This window comes from Telopea speciosissima, chromosome 3 (genome assembly GCF_018873765.1).
Source record: "Telopea speciosissima isolate NSW1024214 ecotype Mountain lineage chromosome 3, Tspe_v1, whole genome shotgun sequence".
In the NCBI taxonomy this organism is placed as follows: Eukaryota; Viridiplantae; Streptophyta; class Magnoliopsida; order Proteales; family Proteaceae; genus Telopea; species Telopea speciosissima.
Genome location: NC_057918.1, coordinates 1,253,705 through 1,269,923, shown reverse-complemented (window position 1 = coordinate 1,269,923; position 16,219 = coordinate 1,253,705). Strand labels below are relative to the sequence as shown.

General features: G+C 39.0%; 1 protein-coding gene across 2 annotated transcripts in view; it reads right to left on the bottom strand.

Moving 5' to 3' along the window:
- Window positions 1-16,219, bottom strand: part of LOC122653680 (histone-lysine N-methyltransferase, H3 lysine-9 specific SUVH4-like) — a 29,537-nt gene that overhangs the window by 2,622 nt on the left and 10,696 nt on the right. Inside the window, exons 4-14 of one of the 2 annotated variants that reach the window (XM_043847610.1) lie at window positions 16,117-16,171; window positions 15,857-15,966; window positions 13,022-13,201; window positions 9,621-9,719; window positions 7,864-7,962; window positions 7,562-7,611; window positions 7,374-7,459; window positions 6,306-6,468; window positions 5,483-5,588; window positions 5,209-5,391; window positions 2,148-2,381 (exon numbers count right to left, since the gene is read on the bottom strand). In XM_043847610.1, the coding sequence (XP_043703545.1) occupies window positions 2,148-2,381; window positions 5,209-5,391; window positions 5,483-5,588; window positions 6,306-6,468; window positions 7,374-7,459; window positions 7,562-7,611; window positions 7,864-7,962; window positions 9,621-9,719; window positions 13,022-13,201; window positions 15,857-15,966; window positions 16,117-16,171 (1,365 nt within the window). Of the gene's footprint in view, window positions 1-2,147; window positions 2,382-5,208; window positions 5,392-5,482; window positions 5,589-6,305; window positions 6,469-7,370; window positions 7,460-7,561; window positions 7,612-7,863; window positions 7,963-9,620; window positions 9,720-13,021; window positions 13,202-15,856; window positions 15,967-16,116; window positions 16,172-16,219 lie in introns of both variants that reach the window. The other variant, XM_043847609.1, reaches the window with a different exon arrangement.

Genomic DNA, 16,219 nt, shown 5'->3' with positions numbered 1-16,219 from the left:
GCTATGATCATCTGAAATTGTCAGCACACTTACTGTTGTAATACGGGATTCAAGGGTAGAATTGTCCTAGGGATAATCTTGTAATTGTTCCCGTACTAGATCTTTCTATTCTCTATTATAAATAAAGCTGGCCTGTGCCACATTGACACAAGTCATTATTCTCTCCCGAGGATTTCGTCATGATATCAAAGCGGGGAAATCTCTTGGGATCCACACCCTAACCCCATGTACCTGGCAAAACCCTAAACCAGTCACCGCCAACCAGCACACACTAGCGCCTCTCACCTCTCCCTCCTCTCGCCACCTCTCTCTCTCTCTCTCGCCTCTATCGTTTGATATCAAAGTGGGGAAATCTCTTGGGATCCACACCCTAAGCCCATGTACCTGGCGAAACCCTAAACCAGTCACCGCCAACCAGCACACACTAGCGCCTCTCACCTCTCCCTCCTCTCGCCACCTCTCTCTCTCTCTCTCTCGCCTCTATCGTTTGTTCGGAGTCATTCTCACAAACAGCAAGATAACCCCACTACCACTACTTCTCTACCACCTCAATCGCTGCCCTCGGATCCATGTTCTCCTCCCACTGAATCTGGTAATGCTCTTCCCTCACTTGATCCTTCTCTTGAGTTACCCATTGCTGTTCGAAAAGGAACTAGGACGTGTACTCAACACCCTATTTCCAAATTTGTATCTTATGATTCTTTTTCCCCTTCATACCATGCCTTTGTGCTTTCTTTGTCTTCTATTTCCATTCCTCAAAGTTGGTAGGAAGCTATGACACACTCGTTGGAAAGAAGCTATGTTAAAAGAAATGCAGGCACTTGCTAAGAATGACACTTGGAAACTTGAGACTCTTCCTCAGGGAAAGAAGCTTGTAGGCTACTAATGGCACTGTGGACAGATATAAGGCTAGATTAGTGGTTAAGGGCTTCACTCAGACTTACAGCATAGACTATCAAGAGACCTTTGCACCTGTTGCAAAAATGAATTTCATTCGGGTAATCTTATCATGTGTTGTCAATCAGGGAATTCCATGGGTCAGCTTCGATATTTTTTGGGCATTGAAGAGGGCTCGTTCAAGCCACGGTGTCTTCCTCTCCTAAAGAAAGTATACCTTAGATCTTTTATAAGAAACTAGAATGCTCGGAAGTCGTCCAAGTGATGTACCTATTGAGGCTAATTCTCACTTGAAGAGCAAGGATGGAGAACCAGTTGATAAAGGACAGTACCAGCGATTAGTTGGTCGGCTGATTTATCTCTCTCATACTTGGCCTAATATCGCACATGAGGTGAGTCTAGTGAGCCAGTAAATACACGACCCACGTACCACACATTTAGAGGCAGCATATCGTATTCTACGATATTTGAAGTAAGCCCCAAGAAAAGAGTCCTTTTCTCTCCACATGGTCATACACTCATATGAAAGTTGAAGCTTTCACTGATGTTGATTGGGCTGGTTCACCTGATGACCACAGGTCCACAATTGGCTACTGCACGTTTGTTGGAGGAAACCTTGTTACATGGCAAAGCAAGAAGCAAACTGTAGTTGCAAGATCGAGTGCAAAAGCTGAATTTCGAGCCATGGCACATGGTATTTGTGAGTTGCTCTAGCTTAAAGGCCTTCTACAGGATCTTGGTGTTCCTCCACAGCCTCCCATGTTGTATTGTGACAGTAAGTCAGCCATTAGCATTGCTCACAATCCAGTACAGCTCGATAGAACTAAGCATGTGGAGACTGACCAACACTTTATCAAGGAGAAAATTGACCAAGGAATTATTTGTATACCCTTTGTTAAATCTGCAGATCAATTGGTAGATGTATTTACCAAGGGTCTCAGTAGTAAAGTTTTTCAGTCTATTGTTTCCAAGTTGGGCATGTGTGACATCTATGCACCAACTTGAGGGGGAGTGTTGTACTACGGGATTCAAGGGTAGAATTGTCCTAGGGATAATCTTGTAATTGTTCCCGTTCTAGATCCTTTATATTCTCTATTATAAATAAAGCTGGCATGTGTCACATTGACACAAGTCATTATTCTCTCCCAAGGATTTTGTCACTTACAAAACATTAAACGAAGAAAAACAAGTTCTTAGAGACCAACAACGTTGCAAGAAATCGAGAGAGAAACAAGGAATCAATGTAATACCTGCAGAGGAGGTATGTTATCAGCAGCAAAAAGCACCACTCGAGCAAGTTTGATATCATGGTGGGTACTCAATACACATTGCACAAAGAGATTGGGTTCACAACTGTGATTGATGAATCTTGCAACATTACCAACAGAGCCTGCATCTATGCAGAACTCAGGCACATTTTCGGATTTTTTGTCATCAATAGTATCTAAATGATAGGTTGGAATTGATACATCTCCCAAACGCCTCTACATACCACAAAAAGAAGTTCCATTAGGAAGGAATGGGCAAGAATGATAGTAGTATTGTAGCAATAGGTAATGAAATTACAGGTGCAAAATTGAGTAAAACAAAATTTAAGCTATCTAACACAGACAATGAATCTCGTTGGACAAAGCAGTGTTGTTAAGGGAGCAAGGTGCAAGGCTGCGCATGCACCCGAGGGATGCAAGGTATGCTATTTTTCAAATAGATCTAACAATATATTTGATCACTCTGTACTTACTGAAAATTGCCATTAAATGAGAGCCTAAGTACAGATAGAGTTGCTAAAAGCCCTTAAAAATAGGCTACATTCTTAATTGATTTAAGATTAAGGGGGAAACAAAGAGAGTTCTTCAAACAGAGCTACCCAAAAGCTGGAATTTGACCGCAGCCCAATTGACATTAATATAAATATTTAAGAAACAAATAAGGGGAAGGGAAATTGTGGCTAGCACTAGGTGCAAGTCACGATTCCCCCCAGGGGCTATTTTGTCCTTTTTATTTGTTTGAATGAAGTGGGGTTGTGGCTCCCAAGGTTACATCCACCTCTCTTCGCTTCTTCCCTCTTTTCTTCCGTACTTCTTTTCTCTTTTATTATTTAGACAGAACAACTATACAAAATTCCAAGTTAGCAGCAAATACAATACAGGCAATAACCCAGCCCAAATTATAGAGAAACACTTATTTACTCAACCAGAACAAACCCCTAAGACTGGCAACAGTAGATGTAAAACGGTAAGCAACTCAATCACAAAGGTGCATAAAAGCGCAAGGCAAATAAAAGTCATTGATGTCACACAAAAAGCCCATACAGGATACACCGCAGTGTCATTATACAAGGTGCAAGAGAATGAAGCGCGACCACAAAAAGGAGGCATCTCTTGCTTGAAGCATGAGGGATACTATCTAGGATCTAGCATACACCACAGTGCCCATACAGCATACACCGCAGTGCTTTAGCAACACTGTGACAGATTTTGATAAGTCCAAATAATGCCCCGTACAGCTTGCTGCAAATATAAAGCAGAATAAGCATATGACATTGGTAAAAAGCCGGGGGACTTGTTTCTAAGCAGCTCAAGATACATCATAAAACCAATCACTCAATAAAGGCCAGTGAAAATTGACAAACCTCAGATGAAGAAGTACATGTTCATGCTACCTTGCAAAGTGAACCAAAGTGAGATAATTCATAATCCATGCAAAATATTAAAGCCAAAAGAGCATACCACTTTCTTCTGAGTGTCAATTAGAGTGAAGAAATGGAAAGAATTTCATGCAAGAAAGGACAATGCTAGAAAGATAAAGCATTCATAGTTGACAAAGAACTTAAAAGGGATATGCTAGAAAGAAATTAGATATCGTTCTCAAAGACTAAGAATATATGTGGACTTGCCATGGGAAGCAACATAAAGCACAAGGTAGAAAGAATTTAGCAATGATCCTACTAGTAGAAGAGGAACAAATGTTGAAATTGCAATAAAAAAACAATATTAAGCAACACGACAAAGCATTCTAACAAGAAGGGTTTAGACATACTCGTCCACCTCACAACACAAGTAAGCAGACACCACAGTACTACCTCTTCAAGTTGAGGTATTACTTTCTTAATTATGGGACCATTACATAATATGGAAATATGGATGTCAGTGTCTGTTATGGACCAGAGTACCGAAAAGGCACCAGCCATGAATACTATCTAGGATCTAAAAGATAAAGAATAGAAATTGCATTTACCACAGGCAAATCATTTTCAAATGACAGTTGTAACAATAACAGAACCAGAATTGGGTTGGGTGAGGAACGACAACAATTGGTGGTGATGGCTTGGGACAACATCTGTATACTTGTAATGGTACCAACTGAGTATTTGGAGTTAGAATCTGTAACAGGGACGACTTAAGGAATAGGTGGGGGACAGGGAGACACAGGACCCAAGTCAAAAAACAGCATCACCAAAGTACGGAGTATTTTAGAAAAATGGAACATCGACACTAACAAATTGCTGATGAGTACCAAGATCGAAACAACAATAGTCTTTTTGGGTGCAAGAGTACCCAAGAAAAACACACTTTACAGCGCAAGGAGACAGTTTATAAATGCTCGGACGATGATTATGAACAGAACATGTGCACCCAAAAATTTGGGGGGGTGTAATACCAAATAAGGAACGTTTTGGGAAAAGTGGAAAACAACAGAGTAGGGAGACTGGTTATGAAGAACAGAAGGCATCCGATTAATCAATAACAAGCGGTCAAAACAGCATCTCCCCAATAAATTTTGGGGACACTCGTAACCATTAAGGATCTAGCAATTTCTAACAAATGTCGGTTTTTGCTTTCAGCCACATGTGAGCAAATGCGACCTTGGGGTCTTCCGGTCCATAAATTCTAGGCCACATCCAACTACCATGTGGTTGATATTTGGGCCATATAGAAAGCATACTTGTCACAGCATCTAGACGACCCAAGGCTTAGGTAGAGTTGGGGGGGCTTGGAAGCAAGGCAAAACCAACAAGACGACCAAGACGCCTAAGAGACACCTCGACAACTCTGAGCCATCCAGGAAACCATAGCTCAACAGAGGAAGTGCCAAGAAAACCAAAACTTGACTTAGATGATGAAGCCATATAATAGTAAACTACAAGAAGGCCAAGACCTTCTGAAATAAAAGAAGAATTGGCAGTTTAGTACTGATAGCGAAACAGTTCTAAGAAACCAGAAAATAAACTAATGTAATAAATAATCATATGAAGTGCGAAAACTGTCATAATTAAACACAAAGGAAATGATTGTCTTGGAGCAATAGTACCTCCCGTCCATCAAGGCCCTTCATCGTTTGCAAGCAATCAATGTCAAAAATGAAATTGTTTTCACAAACGCTATCCAAATCATCAGTTCTCATAAGTATCCCTGTGTATTCACATACTGGCGCACCCGAAGGAATAGAATCCCAAGACCTAACAGCCCAACCTTTCTTTGCAGTGCGGAAGACCTGTTAAGAAAGAAAAAGCAACATAAGACAGCTATATACCATCAGCTCACGAATGATATCAGACAACAGAAATGGCTCTAGTTACACAAACCTCAAATCGATACTTTAATCCCCGCTGAGATGTTCTGTTGATACAACCAGGTCCACAGCCACAGTTTGGCCCACACTCAAACACAACAGCTTTGGCTTCAATTAATCTAAAATGGAATACAAAGAAAAAGAAAATAGTTATAACACATACAAACACCACATGAGAAACTTGAAGTAGAAAAATTAATAACAATAAGATGGAATACAGGGCCGAAAAAAATATTTTTACAAATTTCAGTCAAAATATTGGAATTTGAATGGGCACCAAGATCATAATCATTTCAGTAGTATCAGTGAAAAACAAAATACACTCAATTCAACTCAACTAAGCCTTATCCGAAGTTCCCAACTAAATGGTGTTGCCTATTAGGAGAAAATCAACGGAAGTCATTAAAATTTTAAAGGGGTTTAAGTTGAAATCATTCAAATCAAATTTGATTCTACCTGCTAATAAGGATTCAAGTTAATTTGATTCCTTTCCCAAAATCAGCTTTTGAAAATTCAACCAACAAGGTTATCTATAAACCTGATCAGTTTATTTGAGAATGTGGCAAAAGGATCATATGGCAAGAGAATACACAAGGGATTAAAAAGAATTAAAAAGGACGTACCCAGTGCACGAGGCTCCCGCCACTGCGGGGTCTGGGGAGGGTCATGATGTACGCAGCCTTACCTCTTCTTTCGAAGGGATTAAAAAAATTATTGAATTACTAATATAGTTCACATATCAAGCAACACAGACGTGCCAATCATGTTAAAATTTTCCTCATATGGTGTTCTAAATGATTTGTGTTTCAAATTCACTAGAATTACTTTTAACTCACCTGCCACCATCTCGACGCACATATGGGAAATCAGACCCGTTAAGCCTTGCACATGCACAAGTCTTTGTATCAATACAGGTACCTTTGCAACTGCAACCAGGGGCACTTATGGGAAGCTTCACAGTTTCCGCAACTTGTATTGACTTTGTATATGTAAGACCTAGATTTTGGAAGTCCATTAATTCAGAGAAGCATTGTCATTGCAAGCATGAAAATGAAGCCATCATATCTTGATAGAAAGAATTGGCTTTTCTTTCGTATAACAGAAGACAAGACATTGCAAGACACCACAGATGAGATACAACAGCAAAACAGAGCCAATATATGGAGAGGAAAAAAAATGCAACAATGGCATGCATAACTTTATTTATTTAGTTTTTTTACTTTTGGCCACAACTTTGGTCATCAATGATTAGTGACAGTACAACTCAAATCAGTGAAAAGAATGTGAGATGTGAAAACTTTTACACATTGCTGATTAAGAGAAGTGAAAAGCAAATAAAATCAATATTCATGAGAGCTTTAAAGTGAAAAAGTACACCAACGTATGGACTCATGCATGGTTCCAAGGATGGATTAGGGATTGCATTGCCCCAGCCAATCCTATTTAAAGTATAGGACGATCCACATGCGAATCAGACAATTCAACTGGGATCTGTTCCAGCCAATATGATTCCTAATCAAGCAATCAAACCCATTCGTCATCCCAAAGATATGATCAGTGGTTGGATTGTCCCAAGCCAAATCCCATTTTAAGGATTGGATGATCCACATGTGGGATCGGACAATTCATCTGGGAAGGGATCAGTCCCAGCCAATATCAATCCTGACTAGGCGAATCTCTGAACCACGCATGTGTCCATCCCCATACATGTAAGTACATGTGCCGGATATAGTTAAGGAGAATCCAAGACAGTTGTATGATGCTTACAGACAAAATTATGAGCCTCAAAACCGGTTGACTGTATGAAGAGTAATAGATAAAATCACGACATTAACTTCACTCATAAAGATGTAAATAATACATATAGAGAGGACTACTATCAATAAGAAGGTCAAACTTGCCCTCTGGCGCAACAGGTGGATCATCAACCAAATTGGTAGCTGGGATAGGAATATCTTCCAGGCCTCCACTTATGTCAGAAGATACCAACCTTGGACCAGTAAAACAATTGCATTAGTCCATTATTTGGAACAATACATAATTTAGAAATAGGATATTGATGCATCTGTGACAAAAAATACTAATAGCATACCCACGTAGTTCTGACAAAGAATTAGGCACATGAACCCGCGCATAATGAACCTGTTGTAAGTAAAAATTGGATAAGAGTACACCCATAAAACAAAAAAAGGGAAGGTTGAACAAATAAAGCCAAGGTTTGGAACAGGTGATTCAAAAAATAAACGCTAGAAAGTCTGAAGCAGAGGGATCACAATATGTGATTCTTATGTCAACCAGTCAAATTGTCCTTTTGTGTGTGAGGCCATGTGCCAACAGGATAGGACGCAAAGCAGTTGAGAACCTATAACCTATGTAGTAATACTAAAACAGGACCTGGTTAGTTGTCAGCACAGGTTGCCCCTCAAGTCGCCTCAAGCGATATTTGAAAACAGTAAATCCAGAAACACCTTTCTCAGCCCAATATTGTACTACCTGCAAATATAGAATGCAAACACAATGAAACAAAATAAGATAGTCCATGCAACAAAGAAAAAGATAGTCAATTGTACCAATATCTGTTTTACTCTTGTAACATCTTTGCCTTGCACTTACCTTCAAGGATTTGGCAATAAGTTTTTCAACACTAACTCACCAACATATCACAAAAAGGAACAAACAACAACAACAAACTCAGCCTTATCCCAACTTAATGGGGTAGGTTACATGGATCCAATCGAACAAAGTTGAAAAAAACTGCGAAGTGAAAGAGAAGAATGGAAAAATGATAAGAGAAGTGAAAAAAGAAAAATGACAAATGAACAAAGGAAAATACAAGAAAAGTGAAAGAGAAAAGAGGCACAGCCCAGCAGGTCAGGAGAATCTCAGCTAAATAGGGTCTGCTACATAAATCCTTGCCCTCCAATAGGCTCTATCCGAGGTCATACACGGCAGGAGACCTAGACTATGTGGATGACAAGGCTAAAGGGCATCTCGGAGATAACAAAGAGAACAAAGTATTTGCCCATAACAACAAAGTCTTCTTGCTAAAATGATGGCTTTCCAGTGCATTACAAGTCCAATCACAGATCCCTAGAGCATAGTCTAAAAAACTGGGAAGGGCATCGAGCTGAAAAGGGGCTCAGTTACTTTTCTGATTTTAAACAGTTTGATTCCAGTTTTGGGCTTTTTAACTGGACTAGAAAAGATAATGTTTCTGATTGAACTATCTGGTCCTGTTTAAAAACTATAACCCAGAGATTACTTTGTCAGAATAGCCAACTCTATCAGATATGCATCAACACCCAAACATGCTCTAGCCATCACATCTCATTTAAGAGCTCAATCACTTAGCATCGTCTCTTGCCATAATTTTCGTAAATCCATAGGTTGGGTAATCCTCTTACAGAATTAGCAAAGCAAAATGTTACTCACCTTTTCTATAATGAGTGTTTATGCAGTTCCACCCCTTCTCTTCAATATCTGTTCAAATTCATCTCTTCTTTTTCATATTTCAATTAGGAACAACCTTATCTCATCAATTATATAAATAAAAGTACTCCAATCAGCAGGCAAACCAAAAAATACTATTCAATTGAACTATTTAATAACAGAAATCAATTGAAAAAGAAAGGGGGAATAAGCCGCCTAATTTGTCTACAATCTGTCAAAAAATATTGACTTGTTCCAAAAAGCCCTTGCCCCTTGTTCTCTCCAAATGCACATACAGGTTTGCCAGGGTGCCATTCTAAAAAATACACAACCCTCCCATCTTCACCACCCCTCCCAACTCACAAACTTTGGCCTACATGATATCGAATATGATAAACAAGGTGCACCAAATGACCGAATGATCTAGCAGATATTGCATAAATAGATGGTTCAGTGCTTCGCTATCCACTTTCTGGGTCTCTAATCACCTTTTACAAAAGAACCCCAGGAAGAAACCAACGTTTATATGCCGGTCCATTACAATGAAAGCTTTAATGAAGATCAAGTGCGAGCCTTGAGAATGAGAACCCACAAACTCTATTATTTAACCTAAGAATTCCTACGGCTGCGAGCACAGACATTTCAACAATGTATGCTGAACATTTTAATACATTAAAAATTGAGAGTAATGCAGACTTAAAAGATAGTTTGCAGTCATCCACCTTGTATAAACCATCATATGTGTACACTTTTCCACAATAACTACTTGTAGATTCATGCCCACGGACGACTCTAACAGGCACACAATGTTCCAAACTATTCTGCAAGAGATGAGAAGAATCATGAGCTTGTAACAAAGAACATAAAATTGACATTTCTATAACTTTCAGTATAATTTGACATTTTCTAACACAATACTTCTCCATATAACTTGGGAATAAATTGTAACAATACTCCATCAGTCAACATGCAGCACTCATGCAATTGACTAACGTGATACAGATAAAAGATAGTTTCCAGTCATCCACCTTGATGTTTATTTTTTCAGTGATAGTGATTCTATTTCACTCGGGAACTAGCACTGTATCAGCAGGCAAAAGTTTCCGACCACATCTCCTGGCAAACCAGTGTAAGAATTTGAACCCCAACAATTAGGAAAATTTAAATGATTGAGAATGCGTGAATTTGAGGCTTTGCTTGAGGTCATGAGTTGTAGATGCAGCCTGGAGAAGGATAATTAGAGAGATTAAAAATGGGATCATACTGGAACCTCAGAAAATTAAGGTGACTTTCCAGTTGATTTTAATATGGGTTAAGGGTTTCCCAAACAAGGTTCACTTCTTTAAGCAGACCAAAAACAGAGAAAGCATCCTTACTACAAACCAACTTATTCTCGAAGTCGTCATCTGCTGTCAAATTTTTATGTTTTGCCTGATCAATGCTTAGTATGTTCCTCGTTTTGGATGCATCAGGGTGATATTTTTATTCAATTTAACAGTAACCTAATCGTAATAAATGATAAAGGTGGAAGGGCTTATGACTTATTTACATGGACCTGGAATCTGGTTCCGCTTTCAACAACTTAATTGCTCCGTTGCATTTGGTGGTAAATAGAATTATGAATGTACTTATATGCTGAGATTCTTGCCAAGGTATCTAGAGATCAATCTTTCTGACTTAGCAATTGGTTACTTTTATGCATAGAGGTGTGGTATAGTCGAGAATCATTTGCCTTGAATAGCTGTTTCAGCTGATTTCTCTTAGCCCCTACAGCGCTGATACTTTGTTCCTTAAATTTATTATTCACTTGACTTGTAAAAAATAAATAATTAAACTAACGATTAACTGCAGATTTCGATAATTTTAAATGCTGCTAATATGCCCAAGGAAGAATACATTCGTAAATATGTTGTTGAGATAAGGCAGAAACTACAAATGCATGCATGGGAGTAACAACAAAGTTCTTGATTATTAAGTGGGAAGAAACTAGGATCTTTAAGGATTATCTCAGAAACTCAGTAAACCCAACCTCAGTTGGGCCATAAACACCATCCAGCTAGGGTGGGAGAGTTTTCTTTCAACTCGAAGGGGGCAGGTTGGTGTAGATCACAAAGCCACAGAGAGAAACCAATTATAACGAGGAGAACACTAACCAGTAAAGCCATAAGTCCAATATGGTTAGCTGTAATCAACAAAGAAAAAAATTGAGGGATAAAATGGAAAAGGAAATCAAAATCTATTGGCTTCCTTGAACCTTACTCAAGAATCATTAAGAATTATCCAAGCATGGACTATGCAAGGTTCTAAATTCAAGAATTTCATCTATAATATCAAGAAGAGTTAAACAACCATAGAAAAAGTCAAAATAATACCTTACAAGTAATATACCAGGTGTAAATCGAGACTTAATAAGTCTTGGTATTACCGCCCGGCGCTAATACCGAGATAAGTGAGGGGTTATTTCCAGTTATGTCCCTCTTTAGTTACTCCAAGCTTACACAAAAGCTCTCTCTCTCTCTCTGTCTCTTTCTCATCGTTTAAACTGGGCACAGATGTTTAAGGCACCTTGGCAAGCCAAGGCAAGGACCATAGTTTTTTTTACTAGGGCTGGTGGGGGTATGAACGGGTATTGAAGTAATGTAAAAAAGACTAGGTTTAGTAAGTAAATAAGAGACTTATCAGGAATGTAAGCGTAAAGACATTTAAACTCTAATAACTCGTTTGAAAGATCCAAACAGCCGCTTTTGTTGGTTCAAGACTGGTTGTTTGAAACAAAGAGCAGCCGGCATTGACTTGCAGGTTGCAGCAGTGATGGTGACCAGGTATGGATGGTTGCCACCTTCTTCCTTCTTCTCCTCCTCCTCTTCATTCTTCCCCTTTGTCTTCTTCCTCCTCTGCCCCCTCTCACCCCTCTTCTTCTTCTTCTTCCTCCGCCTGCTATCCCTCTTCTTCTTCTTCTCCTTCCGCTTCATCTACCTTCTTCCTCCATCTCCTCTTCCTTCTTCTGTCAATGCATGCCTTGACAACAGAGTGACCATGCCTTGAGCATCAGAGAACGTGTTTCCACCCAGGTGACCCTTGATAACTACAATCCTGATTTGTTAACATATTTGCATGAGGTATTTCCATTCCACAGGCACTGAAATCAAAATTCAAAACCTTGGAACACCCGGCATTGTGCATTCAATCACTGGCTAAGCTAATGTGCTTGTTCCCCAACACCAACAGATTAAGTTAAGGTCACCCAAATAGTAAACGAGAAGATTGAGACACTACATTCAAAAGAAAAGGAAAAAAGTAAAAGCTCAATAAATAAAAATAGCACATATGCAACATCTTGAGTCTCTTCCTGATCCAATCATTCAACCTCTGCAATCTCAAAAAAAAAAAAACCTTGGTCGTCCTTAAAACCAACTTCGCGTGCATATTTTATTTAGCAGTTTTCTGGATATTAACTACTATTGGATGGGTTACTTTTATTGTCATTGGAAGCACATCAGTTTATGGCAGGGTAACGTCCTGTTTACTGACTACATAACCCAGATGGTACGACCATAAAACAAGAAGAGACCTGGCACATGCTCATATTCTGTATAGTTTATATAAATTTTCCTAAAAATTGTAATATACCCTGACAGCATAACACCCAATCAGTCAGGTTAAGGCTTAGTTGAGTTGATGATAACAAAAAAAGGCTAACATAAACACTTGAACACTTAATCATATGTGGATTCACCATATACATGCTTCACCACCAAGCTGTTGAAGAGGGGGGAGACCTGGCCCCACTGACGAATCAGAGGATGGCCTGATCCTAAAACATTGCATCAGTGGTGCAATCAGTAACAGTAACTAAAAAACAGACAAACCCCTCCAAAGCATGCTCAAGCTGGTCATTGACGAAACTGATAACAAATCTTCCTCAAAGTTCATTCACAGTTCCTTCTAACAAATTTCTTTTTATCAAGATATGGGGAAGAGAAAAAGACAAATTAAGAAATTTCAGTAAATAATACAACATGCAATAAAACACATATCACTTATCAAATGTTCAAGAAAGATCCCAAGATCAAGAAAATAATTGATTATGAGAAGACAGATAAAGTATTGTAAAAAAAGATACCTTAAGTGCCAGATTACCACGTAGCATTACTTGATCTTGAATTTGACGCTTATTGCCAAGTAAGTTGTTCCCCCCTTGGCCAGTGTATACGACATCCTCTGAATTGTCGAGATCATCTTCGTACTGTCCCGACAAAACAATGGCTACAGCAAGAGGGAATGTGTACCCACTATATTCCTTCTGCAACATTCCACACAATTGACAGGCTTAAAAACTGGAAAATATATTTCCATGTTTTCTATTCTAAGTGAATCTTTTCTACAAACAAGAACTACTGAGTATTGACAATCTGGGCACATGACAAAGTGAGAATAACAGAGCAAATTACTAGATCATAAGATTAATGCAACTGTGGATATGACATGTCACTGATAGAAAGTAATATAAAAGGGATATGATGTTGCAACTCATAGCCATGTTCAAACAGAGTTGTATATGATCCTATGAATGAGGACAGGGAACATGGAAAGGTTAGTAAAAAACAAAACAAAAAGATGGCTTCTTTCCACCTCAGGAGGTCGATGAAAAAGTATTATCCATAACAGCCCTGTGAGCCAACATGCAACCGCATAAACATGAGAGAAGAATTTTGCCTACAAGGGACCATTCTTCTCTAGCCAGTGGAATGATCAACTATCTATCAAGGACACGACAGAAATAGCATGAGGGTACATTAGATTAATGTGCTGTATATAGCAAAGGAGAGAGGTCAGTTTGTATGGTGATTTTCTGTAGCTGTATACACTTCCTCACATTTTATGTCGCATTCACATGCCTGTACATTCTGTTTCCTCTGTTCTCTTAGTAAAATTCCCCTGCCTTTCTCCATCAAAAGAAATTTTTTTAAATAAAGTATTACCCAAATTTAAGTGTGGGATCAATTTTAAGTTAACTAGGAGTATTCTGTGATTTTTTCATTTTCAGTTGAGTCTGGTCATGTTGGGCTCATTCTTAAGTCATAATTGGTCAGCTTCGGTCCAATTTTAAAACATTTCTTTGAAACTTTTAGGGAGCATAAGATTATCTCCTCAACAACTCAGCTAACATTCAGTGCAACAACAGGATGATAGTCTTGAATTGAGGGCAGAGCAACAAATGTCAAGCCAACGACCTGATCATTCAGCCACTGATCTTGGAACTTAAGAATCATGGGTTCTAGTTATGGCTAATTTTTTTATTCTTTGTAGGTCATACAATCCCTACACTTTACCCTACATAATGGGGGGAGTTGAGAGGTTAACCTCCCACACAAGATCCCTAAATAAATTTTTTTTTATTTTTAACTTAAGTCATATTTTAGGGTCCACACCTCTACACGAATTTAGAGGGAGTGTTTTGTATTTAGATTCAGTCTGGGATTTATTATTCCTAGGCTGCATAGGAATTTAGGCCTTTGGCCATTATAAATAAAGGCAAACCATGGGGCTCCTCTTTATCTCACTGTTTATGAAATTTCTCTCTTGCAAGCTGCTGCAACTGTTCTTCTACTGAAGATATGCTTTGTGTGTGATCAAAGCAAGGTGGGATTGGTGTGTGATCCAATCGACACCTTGCGGTGAGAAGCCCGGATGGTTCGTTGGTGGGATTGGAGTCCAATCCAATCGACACTCTGCGGTGTGAAGCCTGAGTGGTTCTCTTCAAGTTCTAGCTTCAAGTTCAAGTTCCAAGATTCAAATTTTATTCAAGCTACTGCCATTACAAGTTGCTGCCGATTACTCCTACTTTTCTTCTAAACCCTCTACAGCCCAACCCTAACTTTTCCCTTTTATTTTCTTCAATTCCCTAAGCCTAATTCATTCATAGCCATAACCCACCATCAAAATTCATCCAATTTTGAACCGCAGCATCCTCACAATACCTCTTCCACTCGATCTTGGCTTCTGCCCCATCCCACCATTAAAGACCTTAATTTCTCTTAAACTTCATTAAACCCGAAACCCTAAAATCCTGCCCAGCTACATCAAGCCATCATTAGAGCACCATACCCTAGCAGAGTGACTCTCCCTACCCCTAGAGAACTCGACTTTAACCCCCTGCCCTAATTCCATCTCTAAACCCTAGATCCCCTCACTTCCATCTATTCAAAAACCCGAAACCCTAATTTGTTGTTCTTTGACTTCTCACACTTCCACTCATCAAAACTTCACTAGACCAATACTGATAGACTCCCCTACACCTGCCTAGCAAAACCATACCTTCAAACCCTAACCCTAACCCTAATTTGGACTAAAACCCCTTTTTCTGCCCAATCGGACTGTCTATTGCTTGGCTCCTAGCTGGTATCCTTGCCACCTAGGACTACATTACCGTGACTCGAGGAACATGACTTTGTCCTCATGAGCACTATTGCACTCCAGTATGGTAATTAGATGTGTGGAGATACATTGTAGCTCTCCTTTTTGCTGAATTGAACTTAACCAATGGAACCATGTTAGACCCTATCATGGCCTATGTTTTCCATTTGTAATCTGTGACCACACCACACAGAAGACAATACCTTGTGTGGTGTGTCAGAAAATCAGTAAATAAAAGAGGCAAGAGTTATGATGGGAACTGGCCACTGCATAAGAACTGTGTTGACTTCAGTTCACCAGCGTTAAATTTAACTTCAGTTCTCAAAATCCCCATAGAATTGTTCTGGTCAGCATTTACTTGTGCTTTTGATTTTCTGTGTATTGTACAAGGGTTGTAGAAATACATAAATATGCACACATTAAACATAAAGTATATATGCATCTACACATCGAATAGTGCAAGATTGCAGTTGAGACTTGAGAAGATTGCTTCAGAAGTGATTTCCTCCCTAGAGAATTGCACAATCTAGAGTTGACTTACCAACTTGCTGTAGGATTGTCCCATGTAATCAATTCCATTCAACCAATGGCTATGAAAACCTATGGCAACCATTTCAGCTCTAGAAAAGAATTGATACCCAACATTAATGCCTGCCATCATACAAACAAGAATCAGCAGACAATACAATCAATTTGTCCAACTTGTAACATGTCTATACAGTTAATCTGAAGCCAATTAATAATCTTAACACAGTATCAGTATCTAACAATAATCTAACAGTATAAGTAGGAGACAATGACCTGGAAGGTCACCAAATCTTTTTCCACGGTATAAAACAGCATTTGTCTCCATCATCTGCCATAAAATAAAAAGGAAAGTTTATAGACAACATTACTTTGCATT